This window comes from Penicillium solitum (genome assembly GCF_028829755.1).
Source record: "Penicillium solitum strain IBT 25940 chromosome Unknown utg000004l_segment0_segment0, whole genome shotgun sequence".
NCBI lineage: Eukaryota > Fungi > Ascomycota > Eurotiomycetes > Eurotiales > Aspergillaceae > Penicillium > Penicillium solitum.
Window position 1 is genome coordinate 3,558,170 of NW_027072124.1, and position 25,166 is coordinate 3,583,335.

Sequence of the window (25,166 nt, forward strand, 5' to 3'; positions counted from 1 at the left end):
CAGCCCCGGGAAGATAGAGCCTCTTCGGGATTAATCCCTTCCCTCTCCAGCAAATAGCTCGATATACTGAGGGGGCTCTTTGCCTCCATTTTCTGACATTTAACCAGCAAGGGTATAAAAGTCGTGTGTTCGTCCAGCGGGGCTGGGGTTGTACAGAGCCTGCAAGGTCGTTAAGACTGAGTTAAAATTATGACAACGTACGGAGGTATCTTCAGCCAATAAGATTCGTATACGTGAATACGTGAATATAACTTGTGTGACATCCATATAGTGTTTTTTGAGGGCCTATAATGTGGAGGGTGTTGATTTGGTCTTAAAATTGCATGTGAGCGAATTCTTCAGATAACACACTTATGCACCAGGCCCGAATGTCAAGAACGTCACATAAATGGTGCAGATACGGCGATTCACGCATGGTACACAGGAATAGGAATGGTATGGTGGGGATGCTTTGCATTGTTCCTTCGCTGGGATGCGACCCTCGCTTGTTGGATTCCCACGTTAGCATTGTCCCAATGTTATGGCTGGAGTGCTAGCATTCTTACAGCTATTGCCGGGTCTGTGGTCTGGTTCTTAGGTGGGAGGGTGCTCGATGAAGAACTAATGCTGCAACGGAAGTTTGGGCAGAAGTGGGAGCAGTGGCATCGCTCAACAAAGAGATTAATCCCGGGTCTATTTTGAACCTGATGAGATGTACAATGTCTGGCTGAGTGGCAGATCTAGAACGCGGTATCGGGGTTGTCTATAAAAGATACCACCTAGTCGATATTCTTCTTAGAGAAGATAACCACCTATCCTCATCCAGTCAATCAATATTTTTTATTGTCTTTCGTAACACCGCCAATATTTCACTTGGGCAGCAAGTACTGGCTGCACATAAGCCACCGAATGGTAATTCTGGCCCACCATTTGATCTATTCTGGGGACACAACTAGTTGTCGTTTTGCGGTCGACAGGTGAGAAGGGGGAGTGCCTAATAGAAGAGAAGGGGTGAGAACTAGCTGAGAATCACCCGGGCTCGCGCGGTCACATTGGTAGCCATAGACTATATCGACTTCCAGATATTCCCAGGTAATAAAAAGTGGGCTGCTCGTATTCTGTATACACGATCGACACAGAAATTAGCCAATGAGGAATAATATATCATTAGCGCCGAGGGCTGGGCAGCGGGGATTGCTTACGGAGTGTTGCCTCAACCACCCTAGACACAGAAACCTCCCAAAGCTATGCCAATATCTTGCAAAAATTAGCTAGATCTTCATTTATACATCATGGATGGGAATACTCGAGAGTTTTCCCATTCAGACTACACCGTTGGGTGGATATGCGCCTTACCGCAGACCGAGTTGGTAGCCGCTGGTGCCATGTTGGATGATGAACACCCCGTTCTTCCCGCGCCCGATCCAAATGATATAAATTCTTACCTCCTAGGTAGAATCGGGGATCATAATGTGGTGATTGCTTGTTTACCAGCAGAGCAAACAGGAAAGGTTCCCGCTGCGACTGTGGCAAAAGACATGGTGCGCAGCTTCCCAGCCATCAGATTCGGGTTGATGGTTGGAATTGGAGGCGGCGCACCGTACTATAGGGGGGAGAACGAAGGAGATGTCGATGAATCCGACGACTCTGAAGATGAGGAACTGGACGAAACCCAAGACATCAGATTGGGAGATGTAGTGATCAGTCTGCATTCAAAGTCTTCGGAAGCCGTCATTCAGTATGACTTTGGAAAGTCTGTACAGAACCAGGAGTTCATCCGTGCTGGAGGTCAGCTGAACAAGCCCCCGGGAATTGTCCTAAATGCTGTCTCTATGCTGCAAGGTCAGCATGCACGGAAAGGCCACAAGATTTGCGACTTACTGTCCAAGATGCTTGCAAACAATCCGCGAATGGAAAAGAAATTCAAGCACCTGGGATCAGCGAAAGATCAGTTATTCAAGTCTGAAACTACTCATGTCGAGGGAAAGAAATGCGAGTCGTGCCGCGGCCCTGATGATACGAATCTTGTGAAAAGGAAGCGGCGGTCGAGTGATGAGCCTCAAATACATTATGGAACGATTGGATCTGCAGATCAAGTGATGAAGGATGCTCTCTTGAGGGATAAATGGTCCCAGAGGGAGAAGATCAAATGCTTCGAAATGGAAGCTGCAGGTAACTATTCAATATCTTTATTTATAACCTTATTTTGTTGTTTCTCACCTCTTAACCAGGACTCATGGATACGCTCCCATGTCTTGTGATCAGAGGCATCTGTGACTATTCCGATTCACACAAGAACAAGATTTGGCAGCCCTATGCCGCTACCGTTGCCGCTGCCTACGCGAAGGAGCTTTTGCTTGGAATTCCAGGACAGGGTGTCCTCCTCTTGCCTCCGGTTGAAAAATGTAAGTAATGTCTTGAGTTGTCAACGAAGCGAAAGTTGACTTCTTATCGGCTAGTGATGACAAAGGTTCTACGACAACTTGAACAACTTGAGTCATGGCAAAAATCGGACAAAGAAACTGAATGTCTTCAAGCTTTTCGCACTATGAACTATGAATACCAGAAAGATTTCAACCCAGACAAGGAACATGGAACATGCAACTGGTGCCTTCAAAGTCCGATTTTCCGGAATTGGCAAGAAAATGACTCGTCTTGTCTGTTATGGATCACAGCAGATCCAGGCTGTGGCAAATCTGTTCTTTCCAAGGATCTTGTTGACAACCGCCTGTTTGGCCTCGAGTCTAGCGACACAACCATCTGCTATTTCTTTTTCAAGGACACATCACCCGAGACTCGGAGTCCTGCCAATGCAGTGGCTGCCTTGTTACATCAGGTCCTGAAATCTAAATGTGGCCGGAAAGCCATGAGGTATGCGCTCCCAGCATACCTTTAAAACGCAGATAAAGCATACTGGAGTATCGACACCATGTGGAAAGCTTTGAGAGATATATCCCAAGATCCAGAATGTGGACGAATCATCTTTGTCTTGGACGCATTAGATGAGTGCGAAAGGAAAGACCAAAAGGATCTTATCAGACGGCTTAAAGGTCTTGAATGCCATGAGGAATCTCAGGTTTCGACGCACCATCTTAAAGTCCTTGTGACCAGCCGTCCATACTTCAACATTGAAAATGAGTTCAGAGAACTGATAGAGAATATTCCTGGAATTCGATTGCCAACTGAAAAGCTTTCTACGCAACTTCAATCCGAAATGAATCACGTTGTGCATACTCGAATGTCTAAATTAGGCCCCCGGATTGTGAGGGAGACCATAAGAGAAGAACTTCTTAGTGGGATGCTGGTGACTGAGAATCGGACATACCTCTGGCTGGATCTAATATTCAAAATCATTGAAGAGATGCCACGAATAGACAGACAAGCAGTCAAGAGCCTGTTTAAAGACCTACCAACGACTGTGGATGATGTCTATAATTCCATTCTTCGCAAAGCCACGGACCAAGCCCAGGCCAAGAAACTGCTTCAAATCATTGTGGCAGCGACCAGACCACTTAGCCTTGATGAAGTCGGTGTTGCATTGGCTATTGCAGAGGAAACCCAGTGCTACGAAGATCTAGAGCTCCAAAGGGGTGAGCAGCTTGCGATAGCTGTCCGGAATACTTGTGGACTTTTTGTCCATATAGTAGATGAGACAGTCTTTCTGATCCACCAATCTGCCAAAGACTTCTTGGTATCCTTATCAGAGGAAGTGTCACCCATTGAGTCCAGCTGGAAGTATTCTATTTCAGTTTCCGAATCGGCGTTACTACTCACTTCGATCTGTATCCGCTTTTTATATCTTAAAGACTTCGGAAAGAAGCAAGCGCCCCCGATTAGAAATGCGGAGGACTTATGTTCAAGTTATGATTTTCTTGAGTACTCAGCAAATAATTGGGCAGCTCATTTCGGTCATATGACGATTAAATATCGCCATGAGCTTTTCCCTGCAGCTATCCAACTCTGCTCCGTCGAAAACGACCAATATATGGACTGGGAAATTGCTGTTAGCAAAATTGGACGCTCTGTGAACCCTTCTCCTCTTCATATCGCGTCATGCCTAGGGCTTGACATGATTGTTCAAACACTACTTGCTCGCCCTGATGTTGATATCAACTCTACCACTAGTGATACTCGAACACCTCTATCTCTCGCTATAATTCAAGGCCACGAGGGAATTGTGAAGCTCCTTCTTACTGCTCCTGGTATTGATCTTAGTCTCACTGATAGCGATGGCGATTCGCCTCTATCTCTCGCTATACTTCATAGCCACGAGGGCATTGTGAAGCTACTTCTTGCTGCTCCTAGTATTAATCTTTGTCTTACTGATGGCTATGGCAATTTGCCTCTATCTCTCGCTATACGTTGTGAGCACGAGGGCATTGTGAAGCTACTTCTTGCTGCTCCTGGTATTGATCTTAGTCTTACTGATAGCGATGGCAATTCGCCTCTATCTCTCGCTATAATTCAAGGCCACGAGGGAATTGTGAAGCTCCTTCTTGCTGCTCCTGGTATTGATCGCGGCTTGGTTGAGTTGGATTGCTAGCCGAGGCCAGGCGGATACATGCTGGCTAGGCAAAGCGCTGTATTTTTACCACCATCTCTGTACAGTCGAGAGGACTGCGTGCTTTCAATGAACCTGCCGTCTGAGACTTTCAGAATCCAATGCTTTAGACAGCCAGTGATTGCATGTTTATACACTGTAGCCACTTAGTATTCCCGTGGAATCTTAATTTCCTTTTAACTGACCTTTCAAGTCTTTGGTTGTCCTAGCAGATCTCTTAGGTTATGCTCTTTTGGTTCCCGGTTCCGCCGCTGCAACTGAAGATCGGCAAAGATGGGATTCACTATAATTATTGGAGCTTTTGTTCCCTTCCCCAGAGCTTTAACCGTCTTTTTCCCTTTTCGTCTGACGAAACTCGAATAAATTGGATTTGCTATTCAATCAACCGAGTAAAAAAGGAACCCATGTAACCAGTGACAGGTTTGTCAAAGGGGCGTAAAGGCGTGGAATTGTATAGAGATACGGTGCATCTAAGTCGTTAAGTCATCTAAATGACCCAAGAAAGCCAAAAGCGTTTGTATATTCGACCCAATAGGCACATCCTTCGCTGCAATATCATTCAGGATCGAACAGTTTAGGATATATCCCAAACGATGGTGGATCAAGCTTGTATCGAGAAACCTCATGGTCCGTATGCAAGAATTTGAATACTGCTTGAGCACATTCGGTAACTGAGAAAGGAGATGCGCCATCTGGAGCTGGAAGGACAGTGAATACATGTAGATCAACATAGCTACCGCCCATACCAGCAGCGCCCTCGATAATACCAGTCACGCGTACAGAGTTGTGACTACCTGGCCCTGCGTACTAGGACTGTCGAGTAGCCATGCAGTTTGCCGATTGTATCACAGGTGACTTTTGTGCCGAGTACCCGAAGTACCCAAGAGATATGGTTGGCCACCAGCCTCGTGCCCAGTACAGGCTTCGGCCATAGGTCACTGTTATCCTAATGGATATAACTGGTTATCGTATAGACATTTAGCCTGCCTACATATATGTATATGTACTGTGATGGCTGTACCCGGAATAGTAAATGATGGGATATACAATACGAAGAAGCTCTAGAACTTTTATGTCCATTTCATCATAACTGAAAACGCCGCGCCTAGAAAGATGCGACTTCGTAAACCGGAGAGATCGGCTCTCAGCAGACCCATCTCTCATCTTGAACAGTCTAGACTCATCACCCCCGAATATTCTCTATCGAACGGTAACAACATTGTCACCCTCATCAACCACCACACGTTATACCAATCATATTGATATTAAATCGGTCTCAATACCACAACACCAAGTGCTGAAGACTGTGTCTGGACGTCAAGACAGACCGAGTCCGGAAGCCGTTGATGGGACGTGACCAGGCCGCAGTCCGTGAGCTCCGGAGAGAACATGTAAGCCTCGCGAGGAAAAAAAAAGAGGAAGCCGGAAAAAGGAAAAGAAAGGGAAGAAGGCGGTAGAGGGATAGTAAACAAAGAAGCGAAAGACCCAAAAGTAATAACGTCAGGGAGGGGTGAGATAGAAAGGGAAGAGAACGTGAGAGAGATCGACGTTCACTTGAAGGGATATGTTCCTCTCGCAATTGGTCACATTATGCATCAGCGTTTTTTTCACTGTGGGAAACCTCTCATGCGCGGGCTTCCTCGTTGCGGTCCTGGCGTGGGCGGCCGCCTTGTTGGTTGCCCTTGCCGCCACGCTGGTTGCGCTGCTCGCCGGTAGCGGGGCCTTCGCCGCCACCGCCGAGGGTAAGCTGGGCGGTTGCTAGCCGGGTGGAAAGCTCCATCTGTGTGCGCACGGTGTTGGCGAGGTAAGAAACGACCAGGACGTCCTGGATGTGGTTGTTGCTGTGGAAAGTTAGTGATAAGAAACACCCGGGGAATATAATGCAGATTCAACATACAAGTCACGCTCAATGTCGGCAGCCTCGACCTTGGGAGCGAGAGCGAGAGCGTTAAGCAGGAACTGGCCCATGGCGGTGGAAGCGGGGGTCTCCTCGTCGATCACGGACTCGACGTAGCGCGAGACACGGTCAACCATGGACAAAACCTCCTCAATGGCGCGCTCGAGAGACTCAATGTCGGAAGTGACGGAAGTGGAACGGTCCTCGGCATCCTTGGCGTTGGCGATAGACTCGAGACCGCTCTTGTCGGCCTCGCCGTATCGGAGCTCGTAGGGAACGGGGATGAAAGCAGCGCTGTCGGCAGCACGCTCAGCGGTGACACCAACGGGGGCGGAAATGTAGGCGCGGGTCTCGAGATCCTTTCCAGCCTCGGTGGAGACAGTCAGGTGGACAGCGGGGTGAGGCCAGGTACCATCACCCTGGCCGCTGTAGAAGTTCTGGATCAAAGCGGAGAAAGTGTTGAGTTCGGAAGCAGTGGCGTACCAGCCAACCAAGACTTCGCGGGGGTTGGCCTTCAGGTGCAAAGCGAGCATCTGCTTGTGGTATTCCATATCGACTTCGACCTGGTCCTCAGCCTCGGAGTGGCCGACAGCGAAGGCGGATCGGACCTCGACCTCACTTCCATCTTCAGATCGTGTTCCGAGCAGTGTACCGATGACACGCTCCTGGTCGGCATTGCGGCGAAGAGAGTGGTCGAGAACTGAGAAGATTGCCTTGGAGAGAAATGAGCTTTACCCCTCAGATCATATAGCACACACATATCGCAACATACCTGGGGTTGAATGACCACGTTCAGAGGGGCAGTGGTAGGAGCGGTCCCCACGCTAACGGGGCCGAGGGGGCGAGCGAGATGAAGGAAAGAATCTTCGGCCATGGTTAATTTTGTGTGATGGAATACCTTGCAAGTTTCAAGATCCAAACTTCCCTTCGTTTCTCGGAGGTTCAATTTTTCCTTGGAAGTGGAGTGAGCCGCTCTGATTGTTCCGATTCTGTTGTGTGTGGGAAATTTCGCGCTAAGATAAGATAAGCCCCCAAAATTCTCATTTCGGCCAGAACAGCTTGGAATTGCCCACCCTTTTTGGATTATTCACAATTATGCCTGCTCCTCGTGGTGGTTCTTTTAGAGGAGCTCGAGGCCGTGGCGGCCGTGGCGGCAGAGGCGGCAGAGGTCGAGGTCGCGGCGGTCGTGGTGGTCGTGGAGGTCGCAACTCCTTTGCCACTTCGCGATTGAACGAGTCCGAGTAAGTTCTCACAGTCTGAAAGGCTTTAATGATTGGATCTAATAAGTACTAGATCAGACGGGTCTTCTGGAGAAGATGACGCTAGCGAGCAATCCGAAGAGGAATTGGGCGATGATACCCTTATGGACGAGGGCGCCTCTAGCAGCGAGGAAGAAGACGAGAATACCGAACGCCCCTACAACGAACTCCTCCAGCTACTTCAACCCAATGAGTCCAGCGGACCAGCTCGGAAAAAGCGCAAGATTGCCACCGACTCCAATGCTGAGATTCAAATGGCAGAACCCGTAGAGGAACCAGAGCAGGGCGATGATGACTTGGAAGCCCAAGCGCCGTCCGACGATGAAGAGGAGGAAGCAGACGAGGACGAGGACCCAACTGCCGCTTTTGAGAAGCACTTCGATCTCCGCGATAGTGCAGATTTGACCAAGCAGATTGAGCCTATCCAATCGAACAAATGGGCATCCGTTAAGAAAGAGGTCGATGGGCTTCGGCTGGTACATACTGTTCCTGACACGGGAGCAAACAGCGCATCAATTCTTCCCCAAATGAAGAGCACAACCAATATCAAGGTATGCAGAACAGCCGCAGGTTTTATGCTGCTCCAATACTAACATGCCATCTCGTAGCTCAAACAAAAATTGAAGTCTCGTGCGGCCGAGATCCTGCCTAAAATCACCGGTCAAGCCCAAATTATCGCACCATATGTGTTCGACTACCAAGACGTTCTCTACGGTGCCCGCACTGCTTCCAGTGCAAATGAGATGCGTGAGATGATCGCTTTGCACGCCGTCAACCATCTGCTGAAGACCCGAGACCAAGTCCTTAAAAACAACGCCCGTCTATCCAAGGACCCGGACACCGACATCGAGTGCCGTGACCAGGGATTTACCAGACCTAAGGTTCTCTACATCCTGCCCACCCGACAGGCATGTGTTAAGGTTCTCGATGCGATCACTCGGATCTACCAGCCCGAGCAACAAGAAAACAAAAAGCGCTTCACCGACTCCTTCTCAGCACCAAATGATGATTCCTGGGAGCACAAGACCGAAGATTTCCGGGAGCTTTTCGGCGGCAATGACGACGACATGTTCCGACTGGGTCTCAAGTTCACGCGCAAGACAGTGAAATATTTCGCCCAATTCTACAGCTCCGACATCATCCTAGCCAGTCCACTGGGTCTGCGTACGATCATGGACCAATCCGATGTCAAGAAGCGCGATCACGACTTCCTCTCTTCGATCGAGATGGTAGTTGTCGACCACGCCGACGCCCTTCTCATGCAAAACTGGGACCACGTCGACTACATCTTCCAACACCTGAACCTGCAACCGAAACAAGCGCACGGCTGCGACTTCGGCCGCGTCCGCAACTGGTACTTGGACAACCAAGCCCGTCACGTCCGGCAAACCGTAGTGGTCTCATCCTGTATCACCCCCGAGATCAACGCCCTCTTCTCATCTCAGATGCAAAATGCCTCGGGCCGCCTCAAGGTAACACCCACCTACGCCGGCGCCATCACCGAGCTCCCGCTCGCAGTCCCCGTCAAGCAAACCTTCACCCGCATCGACAGCACGTCCCCTATTAAAGATCCCGACGCGCGCTTCAAGCACTTCACAACAACCATCCTGTCCACCCTGGTGAAGAACATCACGCACGGCCGTGGCAAGGGCGGTGCCGGTACCCTCATCTTCATCCCCTCCTACCTCGACTTCGTCCGCGTGCGCAACCACTTCGCTACCTCCACGCAGACAACCAACGTCTCCTTTGGCGCTATCTCCGAGTACACCGAGCCGAAGGAGGCTAACCGTGCCCGCAGTCATTTCGTGTCCGGCCGCCACTCTGTGCTACTGTATACCGAGCGTGCGCACCACTTCCGCCGTTACCAGGTCCGTGGTGTCAAGCGTGTGGTCATGTACGGGCTCCCGGATAATGCGCTGTTCTATAGCGAGATTGTCGGGTTCTTGGGTCTTGATCCTGCGGCGTTGATTGAGGCTGCTGAGGGTGGTGTTCGTGCCCTGTTCTCGAAATGGGATGCGCTCAAGTTGGAGCGTGTTGTTGGTACGTCCAGGACTGGAAATATGTTGCGGGAGAAGGGAGGTGATACGTTTACTTTTGTATAAACAGAGCTTGTGGATGCTTTTAAGGCAGATATATGAACCCTTCCTTTATACCACTTCACCTATGCTGTTATTTGTATTTAATTGTATTGTCGGTTTCCGAGCCATGTTCTCGTCCAAGGAGCTGTATCAAGTCCAAGTCCAAGTCTGACATTGAATACATCCCAATTTAAATCACTACATCCTGATTATCTATCTCTAGCATTGATCTCCTGGTCAGGGGTATCTGATTATGAAGATACGGTTTAGACTACATGTTGATGCACAGGGGTATCAATATAGTATGTTCACCTACCGGTTTTCTGTACAGACTTAAAATATTAGATGAGCAAATCTCCATCATCCATACAACTAAGAAGCATGCGTTTGTTTATCATGCAAATACGTTCTGTCCTGCCTCGATCCCTTTACCTGAACCCCAAGCAGTCATTTGCTTCCCCGTTCCTCTTTCAACTGAAAACTGAACATCTGCTATCCACAGCCTCTTACATTGTCCACTCCATTCACCCAATCACCAGACCAGACACCAAGATGGCTATGAGGAAGATCGAGAAGTGTGTTGGGCCCAACCATGAGATCCATGTGGCTGAAGGTACCGAGCTCATCGAGGTAGGTTGACGGTTCAGCACCTATCCAAAGCGAGATCATTCAACTGCCCTGCATGAGTCATGCCATCTTGCATACTCATTCATTGTGTACACAAATGGGAACAAAGCAATTTCTAATTTCTCACCCCTTATATCAGCTCACTGTCACCCTTGGACACGATAAGCAAATTAAGCAAATTGAAATCAACTGCCTTCCTTGCACCGGTAACGAAGTCGCAGAAGTCGGCGGAATCTTCACGGACGCATCACCATTCCAATACAAATTTGATACTCCGGAGGTCACAGGGTCTGTCACCATTGATCGGGATCACGACTCGAGTGGTCTTCTGATCGATATGACCTGGAATACTAAGAAACGAGTTGATGTGAATTTCCCCGTTGTCGTGTTTTGCTAGCATGTGATTGCATCACCTGCTTGAGAGTGAGTGAGTGAAGAGGGGAGGAATCATCACATCTAAGCTACCATCAATGTGCTCTACAATCAAGCTCCAACACATAAACGTTACCAACTGGTCTATATATTGTGTATGTAGGACGTGGACAGCCCTGAATGAGATTCTGTTAGGATCGCATGGTTTCCATTGGGTAGTACTAATTACTAGCTAAATGCAGAATGTATTACATCAGCGCCAAGCATGGGCTTGGCCTCCAATAAAACCCCTGAGTGCTTACTAACTAGCAAGTAGTAGTAAGCACTCGCTACCAGGTACTTGCTCCAGTACTAGGAATGTAGCGCCTGAGGCACCAATAAGTTGTGGCCTCAGGCACGGAGAGTAAGCAAACCCTCCAAACCTCTCGGAAGCACATGAAAGGCCAATACAAATCACGTGCTAATCTCCTGCCAGCACTTGTTCCCAAAAGCGTAGGCGGTATATTTCTGCCAAAAAGTGAGGTTATAATGAACTGAACGAATAATCTGTCGCCTTTCGGGGCATATGGTCAAATGAAAATATACAGAGAAGATTAGCATGGCCCCTGCACTAAGGATGACACGCTCAATCAAAGAGAAGCTACCTATTTTTTTTTGTCCTTCTACGTTTGATATTGCAGGTATTATTATGTGGGGCAGGTTGACAATATTTCCAGGTATGATTGGTGCTACTGGATTGGTAAGTCACGTGCTATAAGCCAATGGCGTTGTGGGTTCGAGACCCGCTCCGCGCGAAATAGCGGGACCTCGACCAACCACGGTCGAGTATCATCCAACTCTACATACCTAATTCTAATTCGAAAAGTGAGGTTAAAATAAACTGAACGTGTAGGGATTTCGCCCTTCGGGGCATATGGTCAAATGAAAATATACAGAGAAGATTAGTACGGCCCCTGCACTAAGGATGACGTATCTTAATCAAAGAGAAGCTACCTATTTTTTTTTTCTCGGCGTTGCGTATCGACGACATGACATACGGGTCCAGGTGGGTCTTTACCGGTCTGGCTATGCTGTTTTCAGAACAGTGGGTCGCAAGTTCGACCCGATATTGGTACGACTTTCTTTATTTTTCTCTCATTGGTTCGACCCTGAGAGGTTGTTGTATACATCCATGGACACGATTTATTTTAGAGGCTCTGCCTATTCCTCGCTCTTCAGTTTACCAGGGCTACTAACTACTAGGCCCAAGTCGTGATTGGTTACGTACGTTACATACATGTATGTATGCATTGGATGATTATTCGACGTCAACGAAAGAAGAAGCAACACTGTATTTCTTAACACGATGTGTTGGGGTTGGCAATGGTATCGCGGAATCAGCGAGCAATGTACCACAAAGCCCGGGTTGTTTCTATATTCCAGGCTGCTCAGTCTGAAGACAGCAAGTCAAAGCCAAGACCATTGTGGACCATAAACCCGACAAAGGACTCCACAAAGTGTGGGACACAGACTTCCAAGTCAGACTACAAGGTTGATGACTATGAACATGTTCTAATTCATAGTTAGTGTCTCTACTCGTCAGAATATCCTCGCCGATAACAATGGCTGCTCTACCACTGTTCCCGGCTGGGAATCTGATACTCAGAATACTATAATCGTATATAGGTGCTTCCGGTCTTGAAGCCAATGGTTTATTGACCGAACGGCAATTTCTACACTTTTCATCGAATGAGAGAAAACACAATAGGAACCCATTCTTGAATCGCATACTACGATATTAAGTAGAGGTAAACCAGATTTAGATATACTGCACAGACCATGTGTTTTCGGCTCTGAGACATCACGGACCACGGGATATAATATATCTTCTATCCCGGTAGATCTATTGTGGAAGGACGATAAATGACTTTGTTAGCTGTCCATAAACTAAATATTAAATATGAGGTTCATCTCTAGGCAGCTCGAAGGGCTTGAAACAGCGATTAGTAAGCAACGTTACTCCAGGCTAGAGTCGAAATTTATATTAATTCGAAGCGAAGCAAGACAGGAAGTAAAGGGAAGCGGATAATTATCCGGGTTAGGTGCATGTTTATATGTAGCTAGTAGCTCGTACATGAAGTAGTAGGTCTTGTGCCGCTTGTGCTTTGTGCCTCTAACACAGCCCGGAGTACATAGCCTTACACAACCAGGTACTAGGCAACTAAATTTCCAACTCATTTCGAGTCAAGTCAACTCAAAAAGAGCAAGAAAGGCCATATAAAAGTAGAAACAAAAGACGAAACTAGAACAAAAAAACTAAAAGAAACAAGCAAGGCAGCTTTAGTGGTCAATGTTAAGTGGTCAACGCGGGCTCCACTCAGCCGTCATGCGCATTTCGAGCTGAAATCTCTTTTAACCAGATCGGCAGTCCAGTGCAGGTATAAAGAATCCTTTCCTTTCGTCTGGATATATTATTGATTTGCATTTATTATGCTGTCGAGGATACCACTATACACCCACACTTTATAGAAGACAATCCGACCCTAAAAGAAAGAAAAAAGAGTCATCGCCTAGATACCTACCTCCATCGCCATCCCCCACAAAATCCCCGCACCAACCGCCCTCTCCAAATAACGACATCAGGATCACAGATCCCAGCATGGTCACTCCAAACCTTGATTCGGCCCCAGAAGCCGGCCAATACCAAGATCATCCAGACGCACCCCTGCCGATCCGAGTGGAGCAGTCGGGATCGAACTCGATATCGGAGCAGAGATCGTCTTCAACGCAAACGCAATTTCAAGACGAGGATGAACACGACTACAACTGTGAAAGCGGTAGTGAAGCCGACGCCGAACCAGCATTGGCGCAATCAGAACCCCGTCCGATCGAGGACGATGAAGATGACGAGGCTGTCGCCATGGCGGCTTCGCGACCCCGCCATGCATGGCAGGTCTGGTGGTTGCGCAATAAGGGTATGGGACTTGTCCTGCTGGCACAGGCTTTCGCTGCCTCGATGAATGTCATGACGCAGGTTTTGGAGATTCATAGTGCTATGCATCCTTTCCAGGTAAGACAAAGAAAAAAAGGAAATATCATTTCGTATCCATCCGATCTGCATTTCTATATCACCCAACTCCAATTATAAATTCTATAAAACCCCAACTAACAACAACCCCCAGATCCTCTTCGCCCGCATGTCCATAACAGCAGTCGCAAGCTACCTATATATGTTCCTCGCCTCAACACCCTCCCCACTCGGCACCCGTCCAGTCCGCGGTCTTCTCCTCCTCCGCGCCCTCTTCGGCTTCATGGGCGTCTACGGCCTCTACTACTCCGTCCAATACCTCCCCCTCTCCGAGGCAACAGTTATCACTTTCCTCTCCCCAATTATCTCTTGCTACGCCTGCTCCCTCCTCATCCCCGGCGAGACCTTCTCCCGGAAACAGCTATTCGCCGGTCTAATCTCTCTCGGCGGTGTCGTCCTCATCGCCCGACCCTTCAGCAAACGTGACCCGAACATCACAATCGCAACACCGACTGCCGCCGCCGCTTGGGCATTGGGTATATCCGCTTCAACTGAGGACAAACCACCCTCCGAGACAGATTCCTACCACCATGTCATGGCGACGATCGTCGCTTTGGTCGGTGTGATCGGTGCGTCAGGCGCTTATACTTCCATCCGTATGATCGGTCGTCGCGCGCACCCCCTCGTGTCTGTGACGTACTTCTCGTCCGTAACGACGGTTATTTCGTTCGTGGCGATGGTCACTTTGCCTTCTGTACCGTTCCGCGTGCCTACTACTGTGGTTGAGTGGACGCTGCTGACGGGATTGGGTGTTTGTGGGTTCTTGTTGCAGTTCTTGTTGACGGCGGGTTTGTCGTATGTCCCGCCTGCGTCTGTGTCGGATGGGAAGCCTGTGGCGCAGGGGGGACGTGCGACGTCGATGCTTTATATGCAGATGCTCTTTGCGGTGTTTTATGATAAGGTTGTTTGGGGAAGTACGCTGAGTCCGATTAGTTGGGTTGGATCTGCGATCATTTTGGCTTGTGCGATTTATGTGGCGTTTTCGCAGGAGAGTCCTGTTCAGCGGGGAAGTGGAGTGGAGGAGTATCGTGATGTGGAGGGATACAAGGACGTCACTGATGAGGAGAGAGCGGAGCCGGAGCAAGGGAATTGAGTTTGGGGCTATTCCACTTTGTATATATCTGGGGTATATGTATATGCTTTGACCTTGGTACTTTGCTAACTGGAGCACTCTACTCCGGTTGTCTAACTATTAGAGGTATACACTCCAATAGTAAGTTAGTAACGAAAATATAAAAAGCCGGAAATGTCGAATCCAACTGCGACGTCATTGGGTTACAGTAGACCCGCATTCGGATTTTATTTCTTTATTAGATGTTATAATAGAGATACTATAATACTATATTATACAAGATGAGTGGATTCCATAAAAGCCCGCTGGCCCCATAATTTCCCCATATTTCACTTTTTAACTCTTCTCGTATAGACATCTCTAAAAGAACAAAAGAACAAAAAAGACATCCAATGCGCCACTTCGACACCTGGATCCTCCGTGATCCCTACTCCATCTGGCATTACTATCCAACCGGCCATCGCTGGCGTGACACCGTCCGTGAATTAATTCAATCCCGCGCAATCTGCTCTCCAGAGAATCCCCTCCACCTACCTATAAACTGGAACTTGAATCCATCATCCCAACTCCAATTCCAATTCCAATTCCAACCTCAACAATCCCCCCTCCTTCGTCTCCCCCCGAAATCCGTCAAATAATCTGGTCCTACGTCCTCACCAACTCCCCAACTCCAAACACCCAAACCCCACAAACCATCCATTTAGTCCAACTAAAAGGCAAAATCCGTCATGTTCGCTGTCCATTCCAACCCGAATCCAATAAATCCCCTCCAAATCACCCAAATCACCCAATTCGACCAAACCCCTCCTTAACCCAAAACCGCCACTGCTGCCCCACAACCCCAGCCCGCTGGCGCATCTACGACGGCCGAGTCCCAGGCCACAGCGACAGACTCCTCTACCCACACACTCACTCCCACCTCCCCTCAACCCTAAGTAATAGCAACACCGCCCTCCTCCGCGTCTGTCGGAACATCTATTTCGAAGCCGAGACAATCTTGTACAAATCCTCGCATTTCGACGTCGATGATCTATACACTTTCATTGCATTCGCGGGCTCGTTATCGCCTACTGCCCGGAATGCCATTTCCCGATTGACGGTTCAATGGATGCCGATTTGGGTTCCTATGGCTGGACTCGATCATAAGGGGTCTATCTATGCGCATACGCATAGTGATAAGTTGTGGGTTCGGTTTTGGGAGGTTGTGGCGTCGTTGGAGGGATTGCAGGTGTTGGGGTTGAGTTTGGATTTGGGGAGGTTTACGAGTGTGCTTGGGAATACTGGAGAGGCAGTTGTTTCCGGGCAGAGGATTCCGTTTGGGGTTGAGGAAGGGTGGGTGAGGCCGATTCTGGGGGTTAGGGGGTTGGAGGGGTTTGATTTGGCGGTTACGGCGAGGTGTGATCTGCTGGCTAAGGGGGTTGTTGAGGGGGAGTTGGTGAGGGATGTTGGGCTTTTGAGGGAGGTGTTGAGGGGGATATTGTGTGGACCGAGGGAGAGTGGGATTGGGATGGTGAAGGGGATGAATATGGAGGAGAGGAAGAGGAGGGGGATTAGGTTGGCGATTACTGCGCCTTGATGTTTTGTGTTTTGTGTTTCTTATTTCAATACCCCTTTGTTTATATTGTGTGTTTTAATATAACTATCTTGAACCTCCTAACTCCCTATTATAGTAGCTGTTTCTATTAAAAGTTACTAGTATAGACGTACTTATATAGGTAGCCCTAGGGTTCCGCAGAACCCATTTTGGGTCGAAGGTCTCTGTAAAGATATACTACTAGTCAGGGTAGATGCTTGTCAGTCAGGTAAGAGAATGGAAGTCAACAAAATTGTCATCAAAGTCAAAGACTGTTTCTTGAGGCCCCCTCGAGTTTTCTCTATGATCCTTCATTATATACAGTCCTCCCCGGATGGATCGGTAAGTCGGCAAAACCGGATGTAATATGACGAAGGGAATTGAAGTCACCTCCTTACAGGATTTCCTTGGCGAGAGGCAGGCGGAACACAACTGTTCTACCGCCGAAAGGTTACCGCTCTGCCAGACACTATATGCCTAAGGCATCCTTCTGCGAATAACCTCATGAAGATATATCGTAATAGTCTCGACCCAGAACCCAACCCAGACCCAGTGATCAGGGCCCTAGAAAACCTAGTATAGACCCAGTTCGACCTAGTTTCTGTATAAATTTAAGTATAAACATTTAAATAATATACTAGTTATTATTTTCCTCTGTTATAGTTCCTATATCGAAATAGTCAATACAGACAGATTTCTGTCAACTTCTTCCGAGGTGGCGCCTGTTACCACCACGTGAGTGATCCCTCCTTAGCTAGCTTCGAGACAGACATAATAAGATCATCTCTTATAATCCATACAAGTCGTACCAGCTACTATGCTGTTTTAGTTCGTGGGTGAGCATCTGAAACGGCGCACCTAGCAGGTAATCCTGGGAATCCATCATGCCTTTGGGTCACGGCACGGGAGCGGCAACTTAATATGTACCCCAACCATTTTAGTGTTGTGTTACGCCGAAACTAGACGTGTTGAGGTTGATCCAACCATCGTGCCATAGGTATTGATCCACAACGTGTTAAAATCTCAGAAATTCAATCAAAAATTTGACGACTATTCTACTAAGTTCTATTTTGCTTTTTCGCCCTCGTTGGCAGCATCTCTTCAATAGCGACTCTTTTTCTTTCCTTGATATCAAGAACCACGTGTTGGACTTTCTTCAGCTCTCCATCTCGAACATGGATTTCTTCGCGCAGTTCAGAGATCTCGCTAAGCATCGCTGATGCTATTTGAGTTTCAGAGCTTGAAGCCAGCACACTGATGTGCTTGAAAAAGCCTTCCAGACTACCACCAATAACGCCATCTTTCTTTCCCCATAAGAACTCCCTTTCAACACCAATACACGAACACTGTCCGTCTATTCCGCTTGTTTTCGAACCACAGTGAACCAGTATTATCCAGCCTTGGTTTCTTTTGCTGTCTGCCCTCACTGTTCCCTAGTGTTATCGCGTTCTCGCAGCATACGCTGTAGAGAATCATCGGACATCTGTCCTAAAACTTGTAGCGAGTCAGATCCCGAAATGATTCGTCTTGCAGAGATAAGATCTTTGAGCGTTGACACAACAGCTTGTGTACTCCTATCGCCGGTCGTTATATCCTCGAAATAGTTGGTTCGATTTTTGCTCGTTTCTTGAGATATTCGATCAAAGAAATTCAAAGATTCTTTGATATTGTCGGCCTCTTCTTGACTTTCATTTTGCTCGCCTATTTTATCGCCCTGTGGCAGCGATTTTTGATAATGTAATACTCGGGGCTGTCCTCCTCGTTCATGATGGTGTTGAAGTAGGCTCAACCTAGAATTAATGACCTCTTTCTCCGCAGAAGTCAAGGCTTGCGCGAGGATCAACCAAGGTATGTTGTTGTGCCCTATCGGTGATGGTCCCACTTGGGAAATAGTTGGATCTCGAGTCATCTTCTCTAGCAAAGTGGACCTCGTCCGCTCTATATAAGCAGAAAATTGATCACAGATTTCGAGGCCATGCTGCGTGCTTTCTCTTTCCTCTTCCATCATCTGAACATTGCTCGATTCCATTTCTCCAGAGGATAATGACTTCAATCTATCCTCAATGGACTGTAGATGAAGAGCAAGATCACATTTGGTGTCTTCGATGAGTTCGTTGTATTCATCGATAACGTTTTTCGTTGTTTTGGTTAAATTCCTGGAAGAGTCAACAAGTGCCTAGTAAGAAAGCGCCCCCTCCTCTAGCCCTTAATATAGGACATAGGAAAACGTACATATTGGCGTAGGCAAGGGCAATGGTAATTGTGGATTTGTAGCCTGAGATCATAGTCTGAAAGCCAACGACGTCTTCACCCATGTACCGCAATTTTGCCCAATCACGGATACTGAATTTGTTGTCGGTCGAATGTTCGGAACAATTTATGATCAATGCGTTGAAATCATTGCATGCTTTGCAACATCGACCCAGGGGTCGTTCGATGATTCCACTATTAAGGAAGGGGGCGGTGCTAATTGATTCTCGAAGGATATTTAGCACCTCATCAAGGTCCTGCAGCGCATCTCGGAGATCCCGGATAGACTTTTCTCGATTGCGAAGGCTTTGAACAGTGCTGAATAGCGTTGTGCTCGACTGAAGTGCCAAGGACACCAAGCCGGCAAGGCCTGAAGCGATACCAATAACCTCAGCCATTTTGAATGTGATGAAAGGGAGCGGGGCTGGGTTTGAGAACGATGGTTAGGGAATACCAAGCTTGGGCTCTGGATATAAGTAGAGAGAGCGAGGAGATACGTGGCAGTTTTAGCTGCCTAGTTCTGACCAAGGTCCGACCGCCTTAAACTAGCGTTTTTGGGACAAATCGAGAAGGCGCGTATTAATGGTTGATTATTGGACCTACTAAGGGCATTTGGTGTGACTGACTTGCAGATCACTCCGTTCCTGCCTTGTGACCAAAATAGATATCTTTAGTTAACTATGTGATGGCGTCTTAATGAGTCATCAAGACCATTAACTACCTAGGTAGGTACCCCGCACCCAAAGCCGAATCTTCACCCAAATATTCCACGAACCATGAGCAACGGGAGCCAATATTCTGACATGTCCGCAGAGGAACAGCTCACTCCTACGATAAGGCGAGAAAATGAACGCCGCAACATCTTTGAGGACGTCGTTGCAGAGGAGAATGTGTTCCAATTTGTTGGCTCTACAAAGGGGCATACAACGACCGCAAGATCAATCATAGCGAAGGCATACGCGACCCAGTGTCTAGCAGATGCGTCCGAAACTACAATCCAGCAAATTTCAAAGGACCGCATTGGAATTACGGCGAAGAAACAACCTCTTCCTCATCACCAACAACAGACAAAAACTTTCGATGGGCCCGGTCGCACGGTCGCACAGTAGGTTAGAAACGCCAGGTATGTTACCTCGAGATTCTATATCTTCACCATGGATACTCTGATCAGAATCATCTTATAGATTAAAAGTACATAGGGGAGGGAGGGAGGAAGTGGGTATAAAGAATGAAGGTGGTTATTTGGAGAGGGCCGATAGAATAGAGGAGGGTGACAGAAATCTGTCTGTATTGCAATGTATGGGTAAGATGGCATATATGAAGAACTCTAACTAAAATGACAAAAACCCGCAATTTCAACAATCTGTGCGGTAACGATGACTAACTGTAATATGTAGTTACCTACCCAGGTACTTTTGTACGGTAAACCGAGTACTCAAAATCACCTGACTTCGTGTTTTCTACCATGTATTCGGACTTAGTATTCGACAAAATACGTTATATATATATAGGTTCTATTAGTGAATTATCTCAACCTTTACTACTTATATAACCAATTTATTGTTTTAAATCAACTAGTTAGTTATATTAAATAGTTTATTATCTAATTGTATATTATTTTGCTTCGCTTCGCTTAGCAACTAACGGATCTTATATATTAGAGTATAAATTTGATAAATAAGGAATAATACTATTGTCTATAAAATTTAAAGGTAATAGATTCATGAAATCGTTGAGCAGTCCATGCAATCTGTTCAAGTCGCATGATATTGATATGCAATCCCCATGTACAATATTACGCGTACATTATTAGAGTGGAGCTGTATTACACTAAACAGTTCATGCTTATCATTCATCCTTTCCGTCCTATCTATCCTAGGTATTCAACAATGCTGACCAGTTACGTACGACAAGACAATTGGAACATTTGGAATTCGCGACATACAGTAAGCTTGTAGCACTCGACATAAAATACAAGGCCCATCACAATAACCCAAACAAGAATATACTGACTGCTTTCATTTGTCTATTATTGTGTGTCGTTGATTTCTAGGGTGCGGGGGTTGTGTGCCACCATTTTACCATTCTTGTTCTTGAAGCGTACCTGTTCAAAGGCAAAAGGCCCTTAGCACGATTTATCTAATCACATTCCAGGATCATATCGTTTTACTTACATTTGGCGGATTTTTCACATCAACCTCTTCCGCTCGTTTCTGGTCCATGATTATCTCTTCCACCTAAACATATGAGCAATTAGCGCACTCTATAAGTCCAACAAATTGTCCATAAGTTGCCATGGTTTACTAACATGTCCTTCATGCGTTCCGCCGCGGATTTTGGTACCAACATAGTCGCCAGGGTTAATAACATTCTCGTGTTTGTCGGTAACTTTATTGTCACACATAATGTTCAGCGTTTCCTTAAACCGATGGAAGGAGATGACAATTCGTATTGAATTTACTAGATACTAGATATATAATAAGTAATGAAGCTTTTGGAACTGGGATACCAGAGGGGCTAGCTGACCTTGTGATATGAGCGGATTGAGTAAGCGTGTCCATACCAATGTCTGCAAAGTCTAGACTCGGCATATAAAACCTGTCACCGCACTGTTCTTGGCCGAAATTAGTTTCTTCCTTACTGGATGTTCAGAAACCTGTAAATCTTCGAACAAAGCCAGCCTTTTCTCAGTACTCACCGCGGTGTTGATATGTATGGTTTTGTGGCAAGGTTTACGCACACGAGTTACAACATTACATCTCACAATACTCAGAAAACTGCTTGCTGCGCGTATTTTGACTCTGGTACTGCAGTTGACGTCACGGAAATTTGTATGATGGTGTCGCCGTCTCCTCCTTCACTGCGATCGTTATAGGACTAGCTAGCGACCATATTCGACTATAAAACAAATCCTTCATTCAGGTAAGTGAGATATGATACTTTAGCAATGCTGTAGGAATAAACCTCGGAGGCGGGGGTTGCGGCTATGTTCGGATTCCTTTAGTGTCGGTCGGGCCATTTGCTTCCATTTCCAAATTGCGCACCTCTACAACCTCTGAGCTCTTGCTAAGATATCCTGTCGCTCTACTGACTTTGCTTCGGCTAAAATATTCAATGGGCTAGCGGATGGTAGCGAGGAGGCATAAGAACAGTAGCCTGCATTATCCTGAGATGCTAGGTAGGCATCGCGACAATCGCTGTATGACCAGGTAGCGTGAACTGAGTGTGTAAATTAAAATGAAATAATCTAATGCTCTCCCGTTTTTCTGCGATATAGGTAGCAGCCCAACTGCGTGAGCTACATCTCGGACTCTCTCGTAGCGGTCCAGTACTTTCTTTGCCCACTCCAACTCTGTTCGTTCCCCCAGTGACAAAAGCAGCAAAGGATTTTGTGTGTGCAGCAACATTTATGTATACTGCACGAATCAAAATAGGTAATCGGTTATTAATTCATCAGTGGCGTTTACTGGATGGATATAAAATGCGGTGCCTGGGTTTCACCTCGCCATCTTATCCTCCACGAATGTTGTGGTTCGCGATATGGAAGTATATCAAGATTCGCTACCTCCACAGCTTGCCGGCATGATGGTCACAGACAACCTTTCGTATACACGTCATCGAAGGCACGGCCTGATACTACAATGACGGCTTTGGGGAAAGCTGACCTCATAAAATGCATATATCGCTGGTCCCCAGCTATTGTGTGCATACGTTATCTTTCACAAATCCCAAGTTCTCTTATTTACCAAAGTCACACGCCTATACGGTCGTCTCATTATGTTTAATAAACCGAAGGACGTAGCTTATATCCCTTGGCAGACTGGACATGCGAACAAGCAAAATATAAGCTGCACGGTGTGTGTGTGTGTGTTGAATAGCACCTAAAGCCAAACAAGAACAAGTTGAATGAGAACACATTTCTCACGTTTCTCACATTTCTGTAGAAGGGACATAAGGTAAATACACCGAGTTATGGTATTTATGACTACGTGCTATCGCAGAGAAATCAATACTTGGCGAGGTGAAGAAATTTGTGACGGGTCATACCGAGCGAGTATCGGGATATGTTATATGAGATGTACGATGCAGTACAGCGGGAAGATTGAACTCGCGAGCAGGAGTTGTTTGGCAAGAGCCGCGATGGTAAAACAGCGCAACAAGTTTGTGCATTTCTCTACGGGACGTTAGCGAATGCGAGATTGACTGAGATGACCAACCAAATTGCTGGTCGCACTAATGCTGCATCTAAGATGAATACCCAAAATGGTCTGCCGGGAGCTCGACCAAGGGAAATGGACATTGTGTAACGTTGCCCCAGTGAGGGTTCCAGCAAGACCGTGGACTACCGTCACGGATAGTGACGACTTGGTTTCTCATTTAATATCACTGTACCTCACTTGGGGGTATCTATTCTACGCATTATTCTGCAGTGATACGTTTGCCAAACACATGCAATCGGGCCACCTGAATACGGACTTTTGCAGCCCCTTTTTGGTGAACGCCCTACTCGCTAATGCATGTGTAAGTTACAAAGTTCAGTGGCTGATGCTATAGTAAACTAAGTCTAACCATATACAGTTATACTCAGATTATACGGAGGCGTATAGTTTACCTGGGGACGTGAAAAGAAAGGGTGCCCATTTTCTAGCCGCAGCAGAATGGCATCTGGGATTGCAACGACATGAGGGCGGCAGAAGCCATCTGCTGTTGTCCTCGTTACAGGCAATTCTTCTGCTACATGAAAGGTAGCACCGCCCAGGGTATCCGTGTAATATGTTCTGACTCCCCTAATTTTGGTTTACAGGTACTGGCAATTATGGATACACAATGCTTCATCGCGCGATAGAGATGGCCGAAACGATCGATGTAGTGAACAATTAAAATATGCTGAACATGGAAACGCCACACCGCTCCAATGAATGAACCGCTCTCTCAAAAGAACTGCATGGGGATTGTTCCAAATTGACATCGCTACAGGATTGACCACATAAATTTCCTCAGACGCAGCCGGATCAAGAGAGTAAACCTTGATCTTATCTCCTGTGACGAGACTCTCCCGGATGTGTTTTGGATTCCTTATCCGAACAAGGGTAGTCCTCATTAGTCCAACATGAGTCAGTATTTCGATGAAGCCTGCAAAAGCTCTTACATAGCAAGGGACACGTCTTGTAATATTCCGCAAACTGATGAGGATGAGAGAAGTATCAAGCAAGAGCTTTACAGGCGGCTGTGCAAGTGGGAAACAGAGCTGCCCCCTGCTTTTGAACTGATAGAGAACCCTGCACCGTACATAATTATACTCAAGTACGTGATGGACTCGTCCCTTCCAAGGTTGCTTCCTTCAGGGCTGTAATACATTAAGAATCTTGTGACAGAATACGGTACCACACTTTGGTTATCAATTTATGTTGCCGTGACCTCCGAGACGATATGTTCATGAGAGCAAGCGAGAATACCCCTAATTCAGCCAGGTCAACCTTGGTGCCAATAATAAGCCAGATGTCCTGACTGACATAATGGCCCAGCCTGTTCGTTCAATCACAGTGATGAGTTGCCTGTTGGTTTTCCAGCCTGAGGGATGAAGTGGCTGCTGCCAGCGATGCTATCGTGGCGATGATCATCCTGATTCGAATGTTCCCTCTGTTCCTGCTGCTTGGTAATACCCGCGGCTTCTCCAGCCTGAGGCATGAAGCGAGTGCTTGCAGCGGTGTGCTCGGCGTCATGGGTGTTCGGATCCGAATTTCCCTTGGGGTCAAGCTTGTTGGTATCACCTTTGCTGTCATTGTGTGCAGATCCCAGGTTGGCTGCTGGGTTGCCTTGATTATCTGAAATACTTAATTAGGCATGCTTAGTATATAGAATAATTGAAGAAGAAACAAAGCGAATATTACCCCCTTTGCTTGGTTTATCAGACATAATGAAGTGCGGTGCCTGGCGGTGGTAATACAACAAAATATATTCTGATCATTCCTTTACAGTACTGACTGCAAGATATATATATCCGCGTATGTGTATGGCAGAGCCCACTGCAACGTTGTGATGACGTCAGCAGATTCACAGCCCAATCACATCAAGGTCAAACACACGGAAACCAGTTTTCAGGAGCAAATGATTCCCCAGCTTCCTGGACTATTTGCCTTGATTGATCCCCCTTGTCCTGGCCGAGTGTTGCAGCAACCAAGTATTACACAAGGAAAAGAGTAAAAAAAAAAAGAAAACAAGAAAAAATGTTAAATATGAGGGATTCATGTAACTGTCAATGCCGTATTCAGGCTCATTGAAGAGCATCTATGCTGCCAATAGCGTCGCTATCCATAGCACTGTATTCGACCCGATATTTGTATTGCTGGGACCGCTATTATCAGCCCGAGAACTAAATGACCGAGGTGAATCGGGGGTTAGACCAAAGTCCAGTATGCGCTAGTGCTTAA

General features: G+C 47.0%; 11 protein-coding genes across 11 annotated transcripts; 7 read left to right on the forward strand and 4 right to left on the reverse strand.

The window, feature by feature from the left end:
* Positions 1–1,271: 1,271 nt before the first annotated feature.
* N7455_007365 (uncharacterized protein) lies at positions 1,272–4,522 on the forward strand (the record flags this gene model as incomplete). Its single annotated transcript, XM_065605609.1, has 5 exons — positions 1,272–2,151; positions 2,211–2,384; positions 2,439–2,850; positions 2,899–3,569; positions 3,624–4,522. The coding sequence occupies 5 exons, from the start codon at positions 1,272–1,274 to the stop codon at positions 4,520–4,522; spliced, it is 3,036 nt and encodes a 1,011-aa protein (XP_065461463.1).
* A 1,642-nt stretch (positions 4,523–6,164) lies between these two features.
* On the reverse strand, positions 6,165–7,402 carry N7455_007366 (eukaryotic translation initiation factor 3 subunit F; the record flags this gene model as incomplete). The annotated part of the gene is made up of 3 exons (XM_040956136.2): positions 7,210–7,402; positions 6,438–7,150; positions 6,165–6,381 (listed from the first exon to the last, which is right to left on the reverse strand). Exons 1-3 carry the CDS (start codon positions 7,309–7,311, stop codon positions 6,165–6,167), a joined length of 1,032 nt encoding a protein of 343 aa, XP_040813469.2. The 5' UTR covers positions 7,312–7,402.
* A 130-nt stretch (positions 7,403–7,532) lies between these two features.
* N7455_007367 (UTP25 family protein) lies at positions 7,533–9,798 on the forward strand (the record flags this gene model as incomplete). Its single annotated transcript, XM_040955945.2, has 3 exons — positions 7,533–7,678; positions 7,731–8,247; positions 8,305–9,798. The coding sequence occupies 3 exons, from the start codon at positions 7,533–7,535 to the stop codon at positions 9,796–9,798; spliced, it is 2,157 nt and encodes a 718-aa protein (XP_040813508.2).
* A 528-nt stretch (positions 9,799–10,326) lies between these two features.
* Positions 10,327–10,798, forward strand: N7455_007368 (uncharacterized protein; the record flags this gene model as incomplete). The annotated part of the gene is made up of 2 exons (XM_065605610.1): positions 10,327–10,404; positions 10,541–10,798. 2 exons carry the CDS (start codon positions 10,327–10,329, stop codon positions 10,796–10,798), a joined length of 336 nt encoding a protein of 111 aa, XP_065461464.1.
* A 2,613-nt stretch (positions 10,799–13,411) lies between these two features.
* N7455_007369 (DMT family transporter) lies at positions 13,412–14,933 on the forward strand (the record flags this gene model as incomplete). The annotated part of the gene is made up of 2 exons (XM_040956110.2): positions 13,412–13,822; positions 13,935–14,933. The coding sequence occupies 2 exons, from the start codon at positions 13,412–13,414 to the stop codon at positions 14,931–14,933; spliced, it is 1,410 nt and encodes a 469-aa protein (XP_040813605.2).
* Positions 14,934–15,304: 371 nt separating this feature from the next.
* On the forward strand, positions 15,305–16,488 carry N7455_007370 (uncharacterized protein; the record flags this gene model as incomplete). Its single annotated transcript, XM_065605611.1, has 2 exons — positions 15,305–15,392; positions 15,431–16,488. 2 exons carry the CDS (start codon positions 15,305–15,307, stop codon positions 16,486–16,488), a joined length of 1,146 nt encoding a protein of 381 aa, XP_065461465.1.
* Positions 16,489–17,908: 1,420 nt separating this feature from the next.
* On the reverse strand, positions 17,909–19,133 carry N7455_007371 (uncharacterized protein; the record flags this gene model as incomplete). The annotated part of the gene is made up of 2 exons (XM_040956137.2): positions 17,909–18,641; positions 18,718–19,133. 2 exons carry the CDS (start codon positions 19,131–19,133, stop codon positions 17,909–17,911), a joined length of 1,149 nt encoding a protein of 382 aa, XP_040813427.2.
* A 405-nt stretch (positions 19,134–19,538) lies between these two features.
* On the forward strand, positions 19,539–19,844 carry N7455_007372 (uncharacterized protein; the record flags this gene model as incomplete). The annotated part of the gene is made up of 1 exon (XM_040956138.2): positions 19,539–19,844. The coding sequence occupies one exon, from the start codon at positions 19,539–19,541 to the stop codon at positions 19,842–19,844; it is 306 nt and encodes a 101-aa protein (XP_040813474.2).
* Positions 19,845–20,764: 920 nt separating this feature from the next.
* N7455_007373 (hypervirulence associated TUDOR domain-containing protein) lies at positions 20,765–21,139 on the reverse strand (the record flags this gene model as incomplete). The annotated part of the gene is made up of 3 exons (XM_040956021.2): positions 20,765–20,839; positions 20,910–20,972; positions 21,044–21,139. The coding sequence occupies 3 exons, from the start codon at positions 21,137–21,139 to the stop codon at positions 20,765–20,767; spliced, it is 234 nt and encodes a 77-aa protein (XP_040813452.2).
* Positions 21,140–22,998: 1,859 nt separating this feature from the next.
* Positions 22,999–23,484, forward strand: N7455_007374 (fungal specific transcription factor domain-containing protein; the record flags this gene model as incomplete). The annotated part of the gene is made up of 2 exons (XM_065605612.1): positions 22,999–23,256; positions 23,314–23,484. The coding sequence occupies 2 exons, from the start codon at positions 22,999–23,001 to the stop codon at positions 23,482–23,484; spliced, it is 429 nt and encodes a 142-aa protein (XP_065461466.1).
* A 789-nt stretch (positions 23,485–24,273) lies between these two features.
* On the reverse strand, positions 24,274–24,651 carry N7455_007375 (uncharacterized protein; the record flags this gene model as incomplete). Its single annotated transcript, XM_040956106.2, has 2 exons — positions 24,274–24,560; positions 24,627–24,651. 2 exons carry the CDS (start codon positions 24,649–24,651, stop codon positions 24,274–24,276), a joined length of 312 nt encoding a protein of 103 aa, XP_040813422.2.
* Between the last annotated feature and the right edge of the window lie 515 nt (positions 24,652–25,166).